At 38.4% G+C, this 18272-nt stretch overlaps 2 protein-coding genes across 3 annotated transcripts in view; both read left to right on the forward strand.

Annotated features, from left to right (window-relative positions):
• The window catches only part of pik3r2 (phosphoinositide-3-kinase, regulatory subunit 2 (beta)), a 36209-nt gene extending 28263 nt beyond the window's left edge, over positions 1 to 7946 (forward strand). For both annotated transcript variants that reach the window (XM_023267636.3, XM_023267637.3), the window contains exon 16: positions 717 to 7946. In XM_023267636.3, the coding sequence (XP_023123404.1) occupies positions 717 to 924 (208 nt within the window). In that variant the 3' untranslated portion in view covers positions 925 to 7946. The remainder of the gene's footprint in view (positions 1 to 716) is intronic.
• A 5334-nt stretch (positions 7947 to 13280) lies between these two features.
• On the forward strand, positions 13281 to 18045 carry ifi30a (IFI30 lysosomal thiol reductase a). Its single transcript, XM_023267660.3, has 7 exons — positions 13281 to 13486; positions 14912 to 15100; positions 15400 to 15474; positions 15811 to 15897; positions 16016 to 16168; positions 17542 to 17610; positions 17722 to 18045. Exons 1-7 carry the CDS (start codon positions 13355 to 13357, stop codon positions 17785 to 17787), a joined length of 771 nt encoding a protein of 256 aa, XP_023123428.2. The 5' UTR covers positions 13281 to 13354; the 3' UTR covers positions 17788 to 18045.
• The last annotated feature ends 227 nt before the right edge of the window (positions 18046 to 18272 follow it).

The following is an 18272-nucleotide window of genomic DNA, read 5'->3' on the forward strand; positions in this document are numbered from 1 at the left end:
GGTTTTTTTTGCATATCATGACAGATATGGTAAAGACATGATAAAATAATGCCTGGATTTCGCCGGCATTTACCGACGCGTAAATGACAACATCATCGAACTGCGTCGTGAAACGTGTAAACAAGTGAGGCTGCAGTAGCAAACTTGCTGTGCCTGACTAAGAATGTGTCTGTGGTTTGGAATTATTTCCAAGCAAACATATATATCGGTATCGGTTGATATCGGAATTGGAAATTGAGAGTTGGACAATATCGACACATTGGTTATTGGCAAAAAAGCCAATATCGGACATCCCTACTGATTGGTGCTCTACAGACTCTCTTGTCTGTACAGCAAATAAAATGCAATATCCAGTATCTCAGTTTTGCATACTGACTAGAAATGGGGGAAAAACACCCAGTCAAGGTCCAGCTGAAGGTGACAAAATACACCTAGCAGCACCCTTAAAGATGACTTATTAAAATATTACGCCTTGCTTATTTCATTTTTACACAAACCAAAGTTTAACAGGGGAGCAAAGAGGCCGATTTTTGCACTGACTACAGGGATCAACTAGTGTTCTCTCTCCAAACAATCAACCAGTCGCACTGTCAGTTTTTGTTCTGGGATATGTAGGAAATCAGTAGTTGAAGTAGACAGTGCGGGTGTCTGCACATTAAATAATGACAACATTTTCAGAGCTTCTGCAACCATGATTTCTGTCCTTTCTTTTTCAGTGTGGAGGGCGACGCCAAGCACTGCGTCATCTACAAGACGGTCACAGGTTACGGATTCGCTGAGCCCTACAATCTGTACTCGTCCCTCAAAGACCTGGTGCTCCACTACAAAAATGTCTCCTTGGTCCAACACAACGACCAGCTGAATGTAAATCTGGCCTACCCAGTCTTGGCCCGCTCTCAGAACCAGCACCAGCACCCCAGATGAATCCACCAGCAGTGTAGGACGCCATCCAGGGTGGGAAAACTAAACTTTCACTCATATGCATTAGGAAAAGATAATCCCCTGGACAATGCTTGCTCGTGTGTTTAAAGTGGCAGATAAAATAGACTCAAGAAATTCATGTGTTTTTGGCTGGAGGCTGGTGCTGATTTCCTACACTGACCCAGTTCCAACAAAGAGCACTCCTTGCTAACAGCATGGCTTCATAATAAGCACACTACTACTGATAACGAGGCACTGTACAGTTAGCCTGGTCGATGCAGTGAGTTTAAACTTGATGAGAGTTGCATTAGCCAGCCATGACTGTACAGTGTCAGTTATGGAAACAAAAGTGTGAGAAATACACAAGAAAATACATTTGATACGGAGAAAAAAGATGACTAAATGTGTTAAAGGAGGACAAAATAAGCACACAAAAATATTTTTTTCAAGATTGTGGGGAAGAAGTGGCGAGACCAGATGGTGGGATGATGGGAAAATTTACAGGAGGCACTTTTGTTTTTTGCCTTGAACACAAGATAAATGTCCACAGACAAAGGCCCGATCTGTCATCCCCAGACTGCCTGCAAACTCTCCATAGACAAAAGCCTGAGCTGTCATCCGCTGAAAGGACTGGCTTGGCTGAACCAGGCTGCTCGCTTCACACCTAACGGCGGCTGAGAAACGGTGGCCCAGAGGGGGGTTTAGTCACTGGAGACCGAAGGGGATGAGGGGGAAGGTTGATGTTGTAGGGGTTTTTAAAAGATTGAGTTTAAAGCTTGCATAAGTGCCATAGTAATAGCTTTGAATGACCACAAGCCTGTGTTGCTAGAATAAAAGGGGCACGTTGAGGTTGAAAGAAGGATGAGGAGGAGGGATTGAATGGCTGTCGACATAGACAAAGCTACAGCTTTAAAAAATATATACATATAGGTATATTTTTTATGAAATGATCTTTATTTCCAACTGCTTTGGCTTGTTGCTCTCTCTCAGTGGGTCTCCTTTTGAACTGACAAGGTACAACGTACAGCAAATGCTGTATAACAGGATACAAATGCATGGTACATATTTGGTGAGTTGTGAATAATGCATCACGTTTTAATCACAATACACCAGACTGAGAGGTACATTGATAAATGCAGTTCCACATGATTCAGGTTTCCATCTAAATGGAACTTGTGGAACGATTCCTGCATCAGACGTCTCTTTGTTTCAAACTTCCTCCTTCTTTTTTCATCCTCTTTAATACTGTAGCACCTGTAGCCATCGACTTAAGGCACTGTTAGTGCTCCTCCTATGTGTCTTGTTTCTATATGCTAAAGACACTTGCAGAGCATTAATCTATGTGATTATTGTATCTTGGGTACTGTATTTGCTTCATCTCTGCTTAGATTAGACTGTTTTCGTGGTACAGTGTCCTTGCAGATGTTTATTGTTATTATTTTTTATGCGGATTTATTCACGGTACTTCTTCTCCCTTGCGCTTGACTGTTCATTTCATCACAAGCTTGACTCACAGAGCTTTAGAACATTGATGTACAAAAAAAAAAAGAAAGCAGTAATATAACTCATGTACAGTATATTTCAGACTCACATGCAGTCAGTGTATGTGACTTTATACAGTTTCATCGCTGTTTCTTTATGTTGTCTGAATATTTGCTATGCTTTTAGATTCTGTTTAAGGATGCAAAGTATCCGCTTAATGTGAGCCAAATGAAGGATGTGTTTTCATGTAGCAAGGAAGAAAAAAAAAGGATCAGTCTTTTTGCCATTTAGCATGGCCTCTGTGGTCTGAGAGATCATCCAGTACAGTATGCATGGAGTCCTTCATTTGGGTTGTTGTTTATCTTTTTTTTTTTTAAATCTTTTTTTTTTACTTGGACTAGTGGTTGAAAATTGTGCTTTCTGTAGTGCATATACAGTATGGTGTGTGGTCTTACTATGCACAACAGTCGTGTGTGTGTGTGTGTAAAAAGTTTGAGATTTAGACAGACTTTTAAGATCAGTTCCCTCAATCTGTTCTGTGCTGTGGCAGTGAATTCTCCTTTTTTTCCACATTCATTTGGATTGAGGTAAAGATTGTACCACCTCTATTCAATGTCACTTTCAAAGCACAGGAGGCACTTGTGTAGATGCAGGGTTATTCAGTTATTGTGCAGTCAATGAAAATGTTGCGATAAAAAAAGTCCTCATTTGATGCTGCTTTTAAACTTGATTTACGTAGTTGATTTCTTGAGATGAAAAAAAATATAATCTTTCAAATTTCTTACATATATCAGACTGAGAATGCCAAAAACAACTTTTTTTGTAGGAGAATAAAGAACAGCCAGAAGTCAGTGAACATAGAACGTTTAAGAAATAAGTGTACTGTCTTTAAAGGTTGTGCATTTGGTATTTTGGATTTGCTTTATTTGTTGTCCCTTGTTGTCAAGGGATAGAAGTTGAAGTTTTCTTCCAAAATGAGACGTTCATCTACGTCTCTGGTCATAAAAATCAGCTATTGTCATTATTATTTGTAAATATCAAATTCAATCTAATTACCCAAGCTTCCAACAGGCACAGTGCTGTTTTTATTAGCGTCATTTCTCTTCCAGAAATGTTGAGGCACAAATTTCAGGTAGCGACATTTTTCCAGACAGACCAATCCCATCGTCTAATGAGCCCCGACTTAAACGGTTTAAATTAAGACATCATGTTGATTTTTCATAAGGACGAATCAATTGTACTGTACTTTGCACAGTTCTTGGCAAGAATTCAATCCCAAGAATTAAATTAGAGGTGACAGCGGTGCTTCTGATTAGAGGGCTATAAAAACACGTGAGTGAGAAAGATTAGAAGTGCCTTGAGTCATTGTGATGAGCTTGTTGTCTGCTCATTGTCATTGGAGCACTGCTCCATGAGATGGTGCCACCACCACCACCACATGTTGTGCCCCGTACTTCACACGTTTGCCATTTAACACACACTAAAGGGTATCTGGCAAATGAGCATATTTGTTGTGTGTGTGACTGTGTGTGCGTGTGTGTGTGTGTGTGATTGTGTGTGTGTGTGTGTTAGAGCAAATCTGAGCATGTCATAGATAAGAGTGGCAGATTTTAGCTGTGCCTCTTTGTTGTTACATTTATAGTTGTTACATATTCCTTCTTTCTATGGTGGGGGCTGTACAGTAGCTTGGTGCTCTCTCTCTCTCACTGTGCACCCAAGCTAGCTTTCTTTGGTGTTTTTATTTTTTGTTTATTTGTTTGCTTGTCTGGTGTATTTTTTGAATAGAACTCAGATAAGATAGAAATGTGAACAGTACACATCCGTGGCCCAGACCAGTTGTTTGAAGCTCAGTTGATAAAAGCTCTCAAGTTAATGCATGCAGCATTTCTCAGTGTTTTGTATTAAGTTAGTTCCTTCGTGAACATCTGGTTGAGTCATCCACCACTGCTGACGCATCCATTATCCAGTTTGTCGGACCAACACTTTTCGACTGCACTTTTTTCCCCTGTTCCGCACACTCGAGCTAGTGTGTCGCCCAACAACCATAAACTAACAGACAGTGGTGACACTCAGTGTTTTTAGTTGATAGTTTCTCATAGGGTATATCAGGAGTGGTTGACGGCTTCTTTATGATATCGGAGTATACAGTGTACAGTATATGCTTTTGTTGTTTTGCAGTCAACAACTGTCTTGTAAATCTGATGCTTTTGACTGAATGCAATGTTTTCATTATAGAGTTGATTTTACTATGTGGGCTGTAGAAAATCTGTAGTGCTTTTTCAAACCAACTTTAAAGAGAGCTGCTGGCTCATTATGCAATTTGTGTCCGCACAGCAAAACTGTCCAACTTAGCATGAGGAGTTCTCCTGAAAGATCTGATTACTGAAGGACACTTTTTCATTTGTTTCCATGGGTATTCAAACATGCAGATTTTCTCTAAAAAAAGTGTTCACAGTGAGGTTTTGTATCAGCCAGAGTTACCAGGAAACGCACTGAGTACTATTGAGCAGCACAAACCAAATTCCATTGTACTCGGATGGTGACACAAATCAGATACCTCAAAACCTCAGAGCATGTAAGTGAAACTACATGCATGGCTAGATGCCACATGGATTAAATGAAACCCGTTGGGGATTTTTAAGGGGAATTTGTGCAGACAGTACAAAAGCACACTGATGGGGCGAAATAGTTTCAGTTCATTAAGTAAACTTGTCTGTTGGGGTCATGAACCAGGTGGTTCTGCTTCCATTTAAGCAATTTGCTCAACTTTGCACTTGCTTAAAAAAAAAAGCCACAAGTGTGTAACTGTGCTATCTTCCCACGTCACTTGTTAAGATGAACATTTTTGCAGTGCAGACTTTCATCTGCCATATATGCCGTGTTATTCACAGATATTTAATAGCTAGAGGCAACGCCAGTAGCAATGAAACCTGGTCGCTCAGTAGGACGGGCATGAAAAGGGCAGACGATGAAGACTTTATTGCGCTTTGACTTGGAGTTGAAACTCTGAAACTCAAAGCTTTCATCCTGCTCATGTATTAGATATGCATCTTGGAGCTTCTTGAAAAAACATTTTTTCTATACGACAAATGATCATTCAAGGAATTAAATATTTTTTCATCATTCTTTGGTACACTGTAAATGATATTTCTTGAAACGGCCTAATACATAAAGCACATCTTTCACTGACTACAAAGAACCGCATATATTTGGTGTCTATTAAGGTTTGAAGAATGAGAGACATACTAGAGAATAAATATTTTCAAATATATACTTAGATATCTATATTTTTGGATGATTTAACTCTGATTTGGATTGTGCTTGAAACAAATCAGAAGGAGGCTTTGATGTGAACATGATCTTTGGACTTGGTTCACAGCTGCTTTGTACTCGAGCAGTTATTTGAAACGCAAGCATTTTTACTAATCCGCTGCAGTGAGCTTCATCATGATCACCAACAAACTTTGTGGCTACAGTTGATTGACGTACATGTAATGTATTTAGCATAATTATCAGGTGCATTCAGAGGATGAAGCAAGCTCGTGTACATGTGTTAATATTTACAGAGCTGAGTCTATATGTTAAATGCAGTCTTGGCTGCTTTGCATTTATTAAATATTAGAGTTTTTTTTTTTTTTTTTATTAAACGTGAGAATCTGTTGTGTCATTTGGAAGATTCTGGTTTTTGTGAGTAGAGGCAGTGTTAAAGTTGCACCACAAAAGATACACTTGATGCTGCCGCAGAGGTCCGCCACGGTGTTGGACGCTGACGCTGTAACAAAGCTGTCGTGTCTTACTTTGGTCCATCTCTGTGGTCGCTGCAGGGTTTATTTTCGCCTGGATTTACACTCACAGGTGGGAGACAAAACGACCAAGTAAAAGTAAAACCTGTCAGAGAAAAAGCTACACAATTGAGCTGTTAATGATCACTCCTCAACGCAGATCTTTGTACATGGAACAATGATGGCATTACAAAGTGATCTTTTATGGTGCCTGAGTATATTTTTTTTTATTTGGCTTTTTTAAAAAGCTGATAAATTTGTCCAAGTGTTTTTTTTGTTTGTTTGTTTATATCTGTTAATGATAACCTTTCAGAGCCTATAAAGAAAAAAATAAGCTAGCTTGAATTTTTTTTTCCTCCATACAGAAAAAAAAAACAAATACAAATGTTTACAATATGTAATTAACCAAATAGTAAATATGCGTTTGAGAATCAATCTGCCTGTCCCTCAAAGCGGCTGTGATAGATTGATTTATATTTCTTTATTTCCTCTGTCATTTAAACTTGAAAATGTTATGACTGCTTGTTCTGTTTTCTCCTGTTTCAGTTCGTTCCTCTCTCTTTTATTTTGTTTTGATTTTTACTTGTGAGAACAGTGCTCCCTCACTTTCAAAATAATAACTCAACGAGACAGTTCAACAGGATTCATTTGTCCATAACACAAATACTCATCGGTCTGTGTCATTCTTTACCTGCTGACTACTTCACCTCACACTGAGCCTTGTTTGTGCTGAATCCTAACTTGAGACCCTGTTGAATCTTTTGCTGTTTATTTAATGCACAGTTTGGTGCATCTCCGGTAAAAACTCAAAGAATTTATATGGGTAAATGTTGTGAATAACAGTAAAAACACACCACTTGGTGAACATACTTGAGTACAGTTTTAGTACATAAACAGACGTGGAAATTCAGGCATCCTACTCTTGTTGTTGCACTACACGGCAAAAGATGCTTCAAACGGAAAGCTGAATCAGTTGCTCTATTGGTTGGTTAACTCACTTCCAAGACCAAAATTTAGCCAATACAGTCTCAGCTTCTGCGCCGCTTCCATGTAAAATATGCTGACGTTAACAACTGCGCTTTCGTTTCCCATTTTCTGTCGTGGAAAGTTGCCATCTGTTTGATTAATCTCATGTGAATGTTGTAGTGTTGTTCACTGGTGTACAGTAGTTCATGTTCCAGACTCCACTCTGCAGGTTGCCGGTGGTTCACTTTGCAACGGCATGGGCAACGTTACAGAGCAGCGGCAATTAAAATCTACACATTTTACACTAATCACAGCAACACCCAGAGCTCTACAGTGTTGCCCAACAAGTTGCCTCGTGCGTCACCGGCTTCAGCAGCAGCAGCAACAGATGTTATGGCTAATAATTGTACTTAATAATGATGTGGTCTTCTCTTTCTTTCAAAAATGGTGAATGGAAATGAATGGGGCAGTCAGATAAAGCTACTCTACACCAAAGTGCAATTGAACGCAGAGGGAGCACTGTTGTTTCAGCCAGTGGAGGCCTGCTGGCTGTGGTGTGTCCAGCCCTGATACACAAAAAGATGGTTCTTCTTCTTCTTCTCTTGTGTTATCCTCCCTCCGTTGGTCTGTCTTAACTCAGATGCGACATTTCTTTCTTTCTCTCTCGTGTACAGCTTGCTTCAGAGTTGTTTGTCCTCAGACAGGTACTCTTTGATCTGTACGGTTCTTTCTTTAGGCTGATGCAATGATTTTAAAAGACAATAAAAGATAGTAAAATAAAATAGTAAAATGAAATGACGTGTGCTGCTCTGGTTTTGTTTTGTCCTGTTGCATGTGATGAACTAATCATTACCGTGTCACACTTTCAGTTATGCTCACTTGCACTTTGCGCTCACTTCAAGATGTTTTTTCCATTATAGCAGCAAAAAGTGAAGCACACTTAAAAGTTAGCCATATAGTAATGTGTCAAAATCAGTTTTTTACATTGAGATTCTCAAATGTGTTTTGAGGATTAGTTCTTGCAAATTAAAGGTAACCTGTAGAGTTCTTGATCCCTATAGGAAGGCTTTTGTTTCTATCATGCATAGTGATGATGGAGTAGACACACAACACAAACTGCATCAGCAAAACAAACCACCAGTCATCAAGTTCTACAAGGAATGAAATACATTTTAGATGTTTGCTTGGCTCAGTTTTTGAAACTTACTACATTTACTCAAGTGCTACAGTTTTGAGGTACACTACCGTTCAAAAGTTTGGGGTCACTCAGATAATTTCATGTTTTCCATGAAAACTCACACTTTTATTCATGTGCTAACATAACTGCACAAGGGTTTTCTAATCATCAATTAGCCTTTCAACACCATTAGCTAACACAATGTAGCATTAGAACACAGGAGTGATGGTTGCTGGAAATGTTCCTCTGTACCTCTATGTAGATATTCCATTAAACATCAGCTGTTTCCAGCTAGAATAGTCATTTACCACATTAACAATGTCTAGACTGGATTTGTGATTAATGTTATCTTCATTGAAAAAAAATGCTTTTCTTTCAAAAATAAGGACATTTCTAAGTGACTCCAAACTTTTAACGGTTTTACTCAAGTTTTTCCATTTCATGTTCCTTTGTAATTCCACTCCACTGCATTTCAGCTGAAAATATAGTACTTTCAGCTTCAATAATCTAAAGATGTCATAGATAATAATACATCAGTGAAAGCAACCAAACTGGTATGTTTACTTAAATACTTCATTGACATGTGGCTGCTGAAACTGATTTACTTTTACTCAAGTACGTTATTTTAATGCAGCACTTTGACTTGTAACGGAGGAGTTTTACATTACTGTATTTTTACTGTCACTTAAGTGGAGGATCTGATCACTTCCACCAACGTAACCTGAGCTGACGTCAAAGAGGCACATTTGGATGAGAAACACTACATATTCCCGTAACCCTTTGCTTGCTTACAAAGAATTTTAAGAGAAAGCATTTCTTCGTTCCTATTAACAAGTTTCGCTAGGAACCTCTTCTTAGACAGAAAATACTTGTTGTGTAACTAGGATTTTTATTTCCCTTGAAAGATAATGCCAAAGATAAGAATTCTAAGTTTATTTGACGCTTGTAAAAACTAGATTTACAAAGGCAACAAAACAAAGTTAAAGCAATAAGACAATACCAATTTTAAACCGTATCCATTAAGCTAGAGTGCTAAGATTGGTGTTGCAAGTTTGAATCTTCACTCTGCACTGATATTTGCCATGTGAATTTACCAGAAGAGTTTAAATATTAGGTTTAAAACCTTTAAAGAAGATATAAAATACAAATGGATCAGGCTAATTTCAATAATAAGATGAAGAAGCATGACAAATCACCTACAAAAGCTACAAGACCTGACATGAAAAGCCAAACAATTCTAAAGATTCCCTGTGAGCAAACATTTTGTTCAAAGTGGAGAGGAAACAAAACTTCATTTTGACATGAAGAGACCTCCAGCAGAGCGAGGCTCAGAGAGGACGGTCATCTGCCTCGACAACAAACAACACATCATCAACATTTAACAGATCCAGAAATACCTGCAGACAGACGTGGGGAGAGGGAGGACAGAGCAATAAAATGCTTAACAAGCCATAAAGAGATGCATCATATGAAAGCAAGTTTTATGAAGTGATATAGAAGATGTCACGGATTATGTAAGCATCATCTTCTCATGCAGGATTTTCCAAAACTGAGGGGTTTTGATGACAACAGCATGATCGCCTTTAGAGCTGCCTTAAATCGGTCAACATTTTTGCTGTAGAGTCACACCTTGACACGCAGAATGATGTAATGTCGTCCGTTAGAAGTCAAGTTGCTTCTGAACTAGTCTGAAGACAGATTTGTGTTAGAATGAAAGGAGGTACAGTAGTCAAGTCTGGAGAAAATAATTGACTTAATACAGGTCAGAGTGAGAGCACAGTTTAATTCTGAGGATGTTTCTCAACTGAAAGAAGCAGGACTCCACAGCTTTTTCTATCTGTAGTTCAAAGGTTAGCTCTGAATTATGCACTACTCTCAAGTTTCCAAGAAAAACTTCCACTTAGCAGACAAAGGACCAAAGCTCATGATTAGAAATCATGACTAGAAGTAGAGGGAACTCAAAAATTACTTTTGTGCATTAGAACAAAGCTATAAAGCCTGAAAAAATAACAAAAACTACAGTTGAATTTCTGTATTTATTTTACAAACATCTTTCCAAGTGCCCACAGCTGTTACCAATACACAGAAAAATGTGACTCTACATACCAGAGATATTTTCCTGCTTATATTTTTATTTTGTTTCCATGCTTGTCTCCTCCCTGCTTAGTGTAAACACTGCCTGCAGTTCAACACAATTTAGGAAAAAGGCCCAGAATTTTGATCATTTGACTCTTGGTTGTACTGGCTTCAAGGTCACCACAAGGAGCACAGAATTTCTTATTTTTCATAGAATTTGGTCAGCATATACTATTTATTTTAGCAAATTTTCAAATGAATCATGTAGCATAAAATCATGCAAAAATGATTAGACCACCCTTGTTTTCTTCAATTTCTTGTTAATTTTAATGCCTGGTGCCACTAAAGGTATATTACCTGAAGAATATAATGAGCACGACAAAAAATGTAGCTGATTACATAATACTTCATGTTCTATTTGACGTGCTGATATTTGACTGTCTTGCCCCTACAGTAAAACACGGGGGTGGATCAGTGACCATCTGGAGTTGTTTCAGTTTGGGTGGAACAGGGCAAATGAACCAGGTCATGTACAGGGCTACTCTTGAAACCAGTCTTCTTCCATCAGCAGGAAAACTCTTTCCTGCCTCCAGTGACTGGATTTTCCAACAAGACAATGCCCCTTGCCACATGGCAAGCTCAGTTAAACCCTGGATGGAGAACCAGAACATTAGAACCATGCCTTGGCCTGCTCAATCACCAGATTTAAATCCAATTGAAAACCTGTGGAAAATCATCAAACGCAAAATGGAGAACCACAAGCCCAAAAACAAAGCAAATTTATTTGAATTTATACAACAGGAATGGGCTGCTGTGACAGCAGAACAATGTCAGAAGCTGGTGGAGAGCAGCCAAGATGCATGGCTGCAGTCATCAGAAACAATGGTTATGCAATCAAGGACAAACTCCTGTGTATCATGTGACTAAAACAGACAGAAAAGAAAACATGGAATGCCTAAAAACACTGTTTTTGGCAGTACAATGCCATAGCTATTGATGGAAGAATTTAAGTGATTTTGGTTATTATCAAGAAAACCATGGAAAACATCTAGATATCAGCTTCGAATTCAAATTAAACTCTTATGAGCTATTTTTGTTGTTATCGTTATATTTGTCCAAACAAATGTACCTTTAGTTGTACCAGGCATTAAAATGAACAAAAAGTTGAAGATAACAGGGGTGGTCTAATAATTTTTTCCATCACTGTAAGTGATTTTGATGACAATTTTAAGCTTAAATTTGACTATTTTCCCTATGAAACTGGACTTTGCAAATGTTACATTCAAGAACAATCCCAAAGTGGAATATCTGACTATTCCATCTGATTGTATTGTTACAGTTTCCTGGCCTGATAAATGTTAGAACTTTATTTTCTTTTTAAAATAACGTGTTTTAAACCTGCTGATGGGTTTGGGGCCTCAGAAGTTTAGTATATTTTTAACTTTCTCCGAATGCTGTCAGATCCGCAAAATATGGTTCACATCCAATGTAGGGTAAGAAAGTATGTGTTTTGTGATCTTACACTCTGTCACAAAGTATAAATAACGTTTATGTATGGCAAAGGAACTCAGATGTACTAGTAGCCTTGATTATACTGTACGTCCTGGACACAAAAATATGAACAACGAAAAAAAAGACAGACTTTTGACACAGCATGGTGCTTTAGTTTTGACTAATACACTCAAAACTGACACCCAAGGGAGAAGACGGGAAGCTGAGTGAATCGTGTTCTGTCCTGTCTGCTTCATTATCGCTGCCTTCGTTTTAGAGGGAAACATCATGTGAGAATCACCAGGTAAATCTTTATATAGCGTTCAAGGGTTTGTAAATGTTTTCAACATGTGTGGTTCTCATGACCCTTCTAGTTCAAGACCTCTGGACTGAGGAACTGAGCTGACGCATATAATTGTTTTATAATTAACCAGGCGTTGCAACTAAGTCATTTATAGACGCTTATCTGACAAAACAAGAAGAACAGCAAACAGGGTAAACCGATGACTGGGCTGCAGCTCAAAGAAACATTTTTTTATTTCCTCATCCTTCTTTATGCTTGATCAACCAGTTCTTAAAGGCCATGCAAGGAGTTTAGTTGTAACACACCAAACTCAATTTAACTCTCACTGATGCTTATTTATTGTAGAATAATCCAGTCAACATACATATTATCAGGAATCATTTTGAGCACTGTAAATAATAACAGATGCATTATTGAATATTGTGAAATTAGAACGTTTTCATCCTCCGTGATACTCATGATTAAAGCTTTTCCAGCTGCACTGATTTGTGAAATTGTTGTGTTGCTTGTAACTAAATTATTGCAAAATAAATGAACTACAGGATGTGAAAACTTGCACAAACTTCCATGCAAATCTCATGATGATTTGACTCTTATCTGTGCAATCTACTCTCCACAGCAGCTGCCAGGTCTCCTTCTTTGTATAGAATATGCTTAATGGCATAAACATCAGCTTAACAGAATTGCAAAAGCATCAAGAATGGGGTTCAAAAAAATGTGGACAGAAAAAAATACAATTTGTAAAATGTAATGAAGAAAATTAATGAGATGCTAAAAACTGAATGTGTTGTGTGCCATAAATTTAATAGGTCATGTCATATTTAGCGATGCTTTAATTTTTTGTCCGTATATCTTTGGCATGAAATCGTGTAAAATGCAGCAACAAATATTGCATGTTCCTTCTCTTAAATAATCTGTCGTCTAGTACTTGTCTTTAAGTTTCAGTTCTCTGTCTCATATCATTTTAATGGTTTCTCCCTCTAGTTCTCTGCGTGGATCTCTGCTGGATACAAGTGACGCGGCCCTGAGAGCCAATCAAAAACGAGGAAGCCTCCACAAGGAAGCAGTGGTGCCTTATTTAAAGTGGCACGGTGCTGTAGTTTGTAGGTCAGAGCAAAGTTTTATTTTCTAAGTGACAAACTAAACACTGAGAACATGAAGGCTCTTCTTCTGCTTATTCTGACAGTGTGGCTGAACAGTCAGTACGGCGGCTGCTCTCTGTCTTCTTCGTGCTGCTATCCTCCATCAAAGTGGTGTTCATCTCTGGAATCGGCTATTGAATGCGGGGTAAGATTATTAGGAGGGTTTTAGACACTAACTTAAACTAAGACATGTAAAAATGCTCGTTTTTGAATGCCTGGTGACGGTTAAAGTCACCAGGAACCCCCAGAGATAATCAGTTCCGGTGCTGACAGCGTTAAATTCACTTTTAAATTAGCGTCCTGTCTGCAACAAACTGCTGGAAACCATAGCAACACAAATTACCATAAAGCCGTGGTGTCGGTTAGCTGACATAGCTAGCTTAAACTTCACACAACTTCTCCTGTTAAAAGAGACACTCTCTCCGGGGTGTCCACGGAAGAACACGGAAACTTTTTCTTCACACTAAACTCAGTGGTGTCATTCAACAATGGCTCTACTTGAAAGTGTTGCTGCGTATTAAATAGTAATAGCTAAACTGAAATAGCGTTAGCTTCAACGTCGGGTAACGTTAGCTAACTTTTAGAGAACAGTGTTACAAACCCAAAATATATGCAACTAGAAGGTGTATTTCGCTAGGTGTCGTTGTTTGTTTGTTTTTGTTTATTTTGTTAACTGGACTCGAATTATAAATCATTCATTTTACCGGAAAAGTGGGCAGAATAGTAGTTGTACTGCCTTTCCCAGTTTAGCGTTCTTTTAGTCCCCTAACTTACTAGCTAGTCGTCTAACCAACTAGTTCAACCTGGCGTACAGTGACCTAATACAAAATACAAAGCGTGGGTAGTCATTTCATGCTAGAGCAACCTGCTGAAACATGGAAAACAGTGCAGCGAATAACTGTAAACGTTGTTTTACTCATTAATTTGAGTGCATGGTGTTCTAAATGCCCCAAAAATACATGCAAGACTGTTTGAACCGTCCTTTTTATCCTTTTTTTCACACATACAAACCCCAGCCTACCTATAGGTATAGTCCAATAACAAAAAGACAGAGGTGTGAGTCTGTTCTGCCTTAAAGTTGGCCTACATCTACAGTCTGTGTACTAGATATTCTCTTTGGCTTTGGAAGAGAGATTATTTAAGTTATGCATTGATTGAAAACAGAAGGACAGTATTTTCAAAATAAGTCTAAACCAGCCTTAATGATGTCCTGAACAGCATGAAAAATCTAAGAGATTTTGTTGTGGTTACTCCTGCACATTTTGAACAGATTTTTCGATAGTATTTTACACCAAAGTGGATTTAATCACTACCAGCAAGGCCTATAACCATTATTTTCACACTTTGCTAACATGAATTACAGAAAGTATTTTTAAAACTTTCACCCCTGACCTTGAGCTCTCATAATGTAGACCTGAAAAGAAATCCTTCCCCAGCTCTCCATGTAGATTTAGACTCTCCCACACTGCCTTGGTTTTATTTTGAAGTCATCTGTACAGGGTGGCCTGCAGAACTTAAAGACACTGCTACACGATCCAAGTTGACCTCTCTGCTCTTCCCCCTTCTGTAGGTTTTGAAGCACTGCCTTCAGTCTAACTTCACCAAGTCTCGTCAGACAGATGATTCAGTCCAGGTGGGGCTTTACTATGAGAGTCTGTGTCCTGGCTGCCGACTTTTCCTCACTGAGATGCTCTTCCCCACCTGGCTCTTGCTCAAGGACATTATGTCTGTGACTCTGGTGCCCTACGGTAATGCACAGGTAAGCAGTGAACCACGCATCTTAAGTATGCACTGGGATCGTAATTCTACTATGAATGTTGGAGTAGGTGGCAATGTTGGCTCAAAAAGAAATGTTATTGTGTATTTTATCAAAAAATAGTTTAAGAAAGAAAGCTCATGTTAAACCACAAAACAGCCAAATTAACACTGTCCAAGAGTGAATGTCCTTTTACTGGTATAAGGGGAAATAATCAGATCAGGACTGTCATGATCTTGATTGAGAAATTGCATTTTTTATTCTTTTAAACTTATTAACCTGTTGCATTTACCCAATCCCAGGAGAAATTAATTGGACAGAAGTATGTTTTTGAGTGCCAGCATGGAGAAGAGGAATGTCTGGGCAACATGATTGAGGTAATGTTAAAGTCACAAACACACAATGTGGTGAAACTACTGGATAATAATGTCACTACAGCTTGGATCTTTGTAGCCTGCCTTAGTTTGGTAAAAGAAATACTAGTGGCCTTTCAGAGAATGCACTGTGAAATCTTCATAGCTGGATGTTGTGAAAGCACTGTGCTAGAAAGTCATTATATTACATGGAAATGATTGGTCTTCAGATTTAATATACTTTATATACTGGATATTATATCTTCATCTGTATGTATGCGATATGTGAATAGAGTTAGCAGCTTAATGTAGTAGTTTTACACTATTGACACTAATTGATTGTTGTACTTCTCATCTCAGACTTGTTTGCTGAACATGACTGAAATGGCTTTCCCAATCATCTTCTGTATGGAATCCTCCACTGATGTCATCAAATCAGCCCAGAGTGTAAGAATACTTATTGTGCATGTTTACGTGTGTATATTTTCGATCACTTGTCATTTCCACGACAAAATTTCACTGATGAAGATGATGTGTGTTTATTTTCCACCACTATTGTTTGCAGTGCGCTCAAATCTACAGCCCTCAGTTAAGGTGGGACAGCGTCATGAGCTGTGTGAAGGGGGATGTAGGAAACAAGCTGATGCATCAGAATGCCTTGAAGACTGAAGCCTTGAACCCTCCACACGAATATGTGCCCTGGGTGACCATTAATGGGGTAAGGCTTCAGTGCAAATAGCAGCACCTCGTATGAACTGTGTGGCATTCTGTGGGAAAATATAATGAGCTAAAAACTGGAAAACACCTTTTTATCATTTGTAGTTTCTTCTTTGAAACAATTGATGTTACATTTCCAGTGATATGACTTCGTTATCTCTGTGACACCTAATTAACCCCTAAAGCCCAAACCTGTACCTGAAAAGAGCCATGAGTGGCACATGCAAAGCTACAGCTTGATACAACATGCTGCTGTCACTCTGCCAGCCAACATGACACAAAGTACCATGACAACAATTTGAAAGTAGAGGTCACTCAAAAGCAATTCCACGAGAAAAGAAGAAAGATCATCAAGCACCATGGACTGGTCACTGTGGGGATTAAAAGCCTTATATCTTACTTTGTCAAAATAAAGTTTGAATAGAAGATTAAAAGCAGCATCAAAGTATCAAAGTGTATCAGAACTGAAATGAAAAACCAAATGTTGTGTCCACAACTGAACAATACAATAAAGCTGAAAGAATGAGGGAATTGTGAATTAAGCAAATTAAGTCCAAAATTAAATCAATTTGCTTAATTCATGGCAAAAACAAATGTGAATATTTAGTTTATGTTGATTCTCTGAACCAGTGTAGTTTCTTGGTGTTTGTGCTTTCTATGGAAACAGGGCAAACATGGCTAGAAGTAGAGAGAGCTCAAAAATGTCTTCAAGCCGTTAGTCATAGAAACAGGAAAAAAGTAGAATTTCTATGATTATTTATTTTACAAAAACTGTAAAAACAGAATTGGTGTGCACAGCATTTTTCCAAGTGCCCACATGTGCTACCAGTATTAGAAAAAAAGGATAGCTCTACATGCTATGGATATTGTCCTACTTGAATTTGTTTTTGTTTCCGTACCTTTCTCCTATCCGCACTGTGCAAACACAGCCTGCAGTTCAGCCCAATTCAGCCAAATAGTCTCTGAATATTTGTCATGTGATTTTTGGTAACAGTCAGTCAAACATGGGTTCACGGTTGCACTAGGGAATAAAGTTTTGCTGAAATGTCACAGTTTTCTCTCAGCCTTAGTAGTTTCTGTGTTAGCCACTTTACAGGGTTTTAAGGCTGTTTCCCTTACGTACTATTAAATACAGCTATTGTGACAAGAGACAGCTGAAAACCATGTAGCAGCAATTTGACCTCAAGTTGTCTCTGACAGCCAGGTAGTTCTGTTTCAATATTTATATCTAGGAAACTTGGTGGTTATTTTTCTTATAAAGCTGACGCATAATGACCCCAGCTAATTTTGTAGGTGTTATAGCAGCTTTGACTTGTTTATAATTACATTCATTGTTATGCCAACCTTTGGAATACAGATTTTTTAAATTTGCAGGTGCACACAGATGACCTGCAGCAAAAAGCCATGAACTCTCTCTTCAGTCTGGTCTGCAGCATGTACAAGGTGAGGTTTATATCAACCAAATCTATTTCATTGATTCTATGTTCTACACCTCTGACTTTTAATTGCTTAGGCTTCAGCTTGGACCCCTAACCAGCTCATCATTTGTTTTAGGGCCCCAAGATTCCGGCCTGTGGGGGGAACCAGAAGAACTACAAAAATAAGTGCCACAACGAGTGAAGGAGCAACTCTGCGCATGTCACCGTGCTAGCTCTGCTCCAGGTGTGGCCACTAAACAAGGAACACTGAGGAATGTCATCAAACAGTTTTTTTAAATGTGTGATTTTGCAGTCTGTCTCTACAGAGTTACAAATTTGATCACCTCACTTCATGATTCACAAAATATCAATACAATTTACTTTCCAAAAAAAATGTGTCATCATTGAAATGTTTTCTACCGAAACCATAAAACCATAAATGTTTTTTCTAAGCATTTGACTCAATGATAGCATTTTTGTATTTGCACTATTTGAAGGGCCCTTTGTAAAAACTGGTCAAAGACAGTACCCTCTCTGTCCTTTAGATGGCACCATATCATAAATCATATTTAACTCCCTCCGGCTTCTGTGGTAAAAGAAACAAACTGTGATTTACATATGCACTGAGGTTAGAGAAAACACTTTTAATCATGTCATACTACTGTCTTGAAATGGTTATTTTGACTT

Source organism: Amphiprion ocellaris, chromosome 10 (assembly GCF_022539595.1).
Source record: "Amphiprion ocellaris isolate individual 3 ecotype Okinawa chromosome 10, ASM2253959v1, whole genome shotgun sequence".
NCBI classification, from domain to species: domain Eukaryota; kingdom Metazoa; phylum Chordata; class Actinopteri; family Pomacentridae; genus Amphiprion; species Amphiprion ocellaris.

Bases quoted from the DNA above. Each gene is read 5' to 3' on its own strand.
- ifi30a (XM_023267660.3), top strand. From the start codon at position 13,355: ATGAAGGCTCTTCTTCTGCTTATTCTGACAGTGTGGCTGAACAGTCAG. The intron at 13,487-14,911 runs GTAAGATTATTA...CCCCTTCTGTAG, and splicing joins AATCGGCTATTGAATGCGGG to GTTTTGAAGCACTGCCTTCA. The intron at 15,101-15,399 runs GTAAGCAGTGAA...ACCCAATCCCAG, and splicing joins TGCCCTACGGTAATGCACAG to GAGAAATTAATTGGACAGAA.